Source organism: Salpingoeca rosetta (assembly GCF_000188695.1).
Source record: "Salpingoeca rosetta unplaced genomic scaffold supercont1.1, whole genome shotgun sequence".
Taxonomy (NCBI): Eukaryota; class Choanoflagellata; order Craspedida; family Salpingoecidae; genus Salpingoeca; species Salpingoeca rosetta.
The window spans coordinates 2,372,711-2,375,210 of NW_004457740.1; the positions used below are offsets into that span (position 1 = coordinate 2,372,711).

At 61.7% G+C, this 2,500-nt stretch overlaps 1 protein-coding gene across 1 annotated transcript in view; it reads right to left on the reverse strand.

Annotated features, from left to right (window-relative positions):
* The window catches only part of PTSG_11600 (uncharacterized protein), a 2,633-nt gene extending 532 nt beyond the window's left edge, over positions 1 to 2,101 (reverse strand). The window contains exon 1 of the mRNA XM_004999017.1: positions 84 to 2,101. Coding sequence (XP_004999074.1) covers positions 84 to 1,694 — 1,611 coding nt within the window. The 5' untranslated portion in view covers positions 1,695 to 2,101. The remainder of the gene's footprint in view (positions 1 to 83) is intronic.
* Between the last annotated feature and the right edge of the window lie 399 nt (positions 2,102 to 2,500).

Below are 2,500 nucleotides of genomic sequence, written 5' to 3' on the forward strand. Positions count from 1 at the left end.
TATTCGCCAAGGATGGCCATGGCGTCATGGAAGCGCTCCTTGGTGTGCCGTTGTCCTCCAAGGAAGCTGGATGGCAGGACAACCCGGCGCCCAAGCTGCTGCTCGTCTGCGTCATCCTCCCCAGAGTGGTCCACCAAGTTCTGGTAGATGGCGGAGCGAAGCTCTGCCTGATGCTGGCGAACGTACAGGAGCCGCAGGTACTCCACGCGGTAGAACGCCGAGCAAATGTACTCCTGCGTCAGCCGCCCGGCACGCAGCAGGTAGTTGCACTGCGACCTCTGCATCAGGTGGTACACGTAGAACTGCCGAGTGCTCACGTGACGGGCGGCCGAGCCATCGCCGCCGAGCCCCATGACGTCCTCTGCATCGACGACAGCACCACCACACTGATCCGGGCGGCGTTGATCACCACCCAGCGACGGCGGGACACGCAGAGGCACGCCAATCCTCCACCCCGGTGTGCCATCGGGAAACAGCAACACAAAGTGAAGCGGGTCCCAGGCCTGGTGTGTCTCGTTGATGAACTGAATGCCGCCGTCCCTCGGGTACACGACCAGGTCCCGCTGTGCAACCTGGTCATCCGGACACAGCAAGGCCACCTCCTCGGAGTTGCCCGACGTGTAGCGGCGCGCGTGCTGATCGGCGGGCCTGTTCTCGGAGTTGAGCACCAACTGCAGGTCCGGCACAGCATCATCGCCCGAAGACGCGAGCGCGGCCGAGGCGGCATCACGAAAGGCGTCGACGTATGGGTTGCAGTCCACCAACATGTCATGGAGCGTGGTGAGGATGTTCGCGCAGATGGAATCGGGCACGCTCGTCCCAGCCGCGATCCGCTGTCGCATGTCGAGCAGGCGGCGCGCGGTTGCCTGGCCGACGTTGTCGTACACGTACACCTGCGCAAACTGCGGCTCCTCGCCCTCGGCAGGCAGCAGCGACCCGATGCAGTGATGAAGGCTCCCCTGTATGATGAGGTGTGGGCTCCACCCACGCTCCGCCCTCACCCACGACGCTCGCGCAGAAGCCAGGGCGAGGGCATTGTTGAAGAGGCGGATGTAGTCGTAGAAGATGCGACCACGCTCGCCACGGTCCTCCCAGAGCTGTCGCAGCGGCGCCGGTGGTGCTGGCATGGGTTCGAGATGAACGCGGCCGTTGCCACAGCAGAAGGAGCTGGTCTCACTGCCGTCCTCGCGGCGCTGGCCATCGAACAGCAGCGCACCGCAATAAGGGCACTCTCGTGTCAGGGGCGGCAGGAGATGCACGTCGTCCATGCGGTTCGCAGACAGCGAGCAGGTCGTGACCGTGTGACCGGTTTGTCCGCAGCGGCCACACCGCCGCTCTCGAGTCCGACCTGCACGCGACGGCGGCTGCTGTTGTTGTTGTTGGCGTTGTTGTGGCTGAGGATGAGTGGTGCGTGCACGCTGGCGAGGGGGCTCGCCGTCACCATTGCCACAGCTTGGAGCCCGATTCCCCAGTTGCTGCTGCTGTTGTGGTTGTTGTGGTTGTTGTTGGCGTTGCTGTGGCTGAGGATGAGTGGTGCGTGCACGCTGGCGAGGGGGCTCGCCGTCACCATGGCCACAGCTTGGATCCCGGGGCGCCTCGCGTGGCGTTGCCCGCCTTCTCACCAAGGGGCACGTCCGTGCGTTGTGACCGGGGTTTCCACAACACCGGCATCGCTGAGTTCGACGGCCTGACATCTTCACGGCGCCTCAGCTTCAGGCGGAGGCATATGCGGTCATTGAAACGCCATGGCCAGCGCAGGGCAACACAAACGTGTTCGCGCAAAGGGAAGCGCAGGCGCAGGCGAAGTGCGTCGCCCAACCGGGCGCTCCAACAGCTGTCATGTCTGCGGCGTCGCGGGGAAGACAGTGCACACAGTTGCCTGCTTGCTTGCCAGCTGCTTGAACACGTTCCGACAAAGCACTGCCGTGTGACCCGGTCGCTCCCAAAAGCATGCAGACTTGATTATGCTATGCTGGGGTTGTTAATTGCGGTTCCGTCGCTCGGAAGCGGGCCGCGCGTGGCTGCTCAATGTGCTGGACGGTTTGTGCTTGCCTGGCTGTCACATCATCTCAGCCAGCTTCCTCAGCCAGCTTTGCACGAACATGTTCCGACGAAGGAAGCGAGAAGAAGAACAGCCTAACAGCGTGCACTGTGCGTGTTGTTCCTTCGGTCATCATTGTTGTTGTTGTTGTTGGAAGGTGACTGGTTGGTCGACTGACTTCAGTACCTGGCTGGTGAATTTTTTTATTCTGCGGATGGGAGCAAAGTTTGTGGAGCAAACGTTGACAGAAAAAGGTGGCTGCGCCACCGAAAAACTCTGCGTCCGCGAGCGGACGCAGAAATGCTGCCACCACGCCCACGGATTTTCCCAGGGGGGCTCCGCCCCCCCTGTGCGCTTAAAGTAACAAGTGAAAAAAAACTCCTCCTTGCAAGAACAAAAACATGCAACAAACAAAACAACACATTCGTTGCGCTTGCGACATCGCGCACCCACACTTCT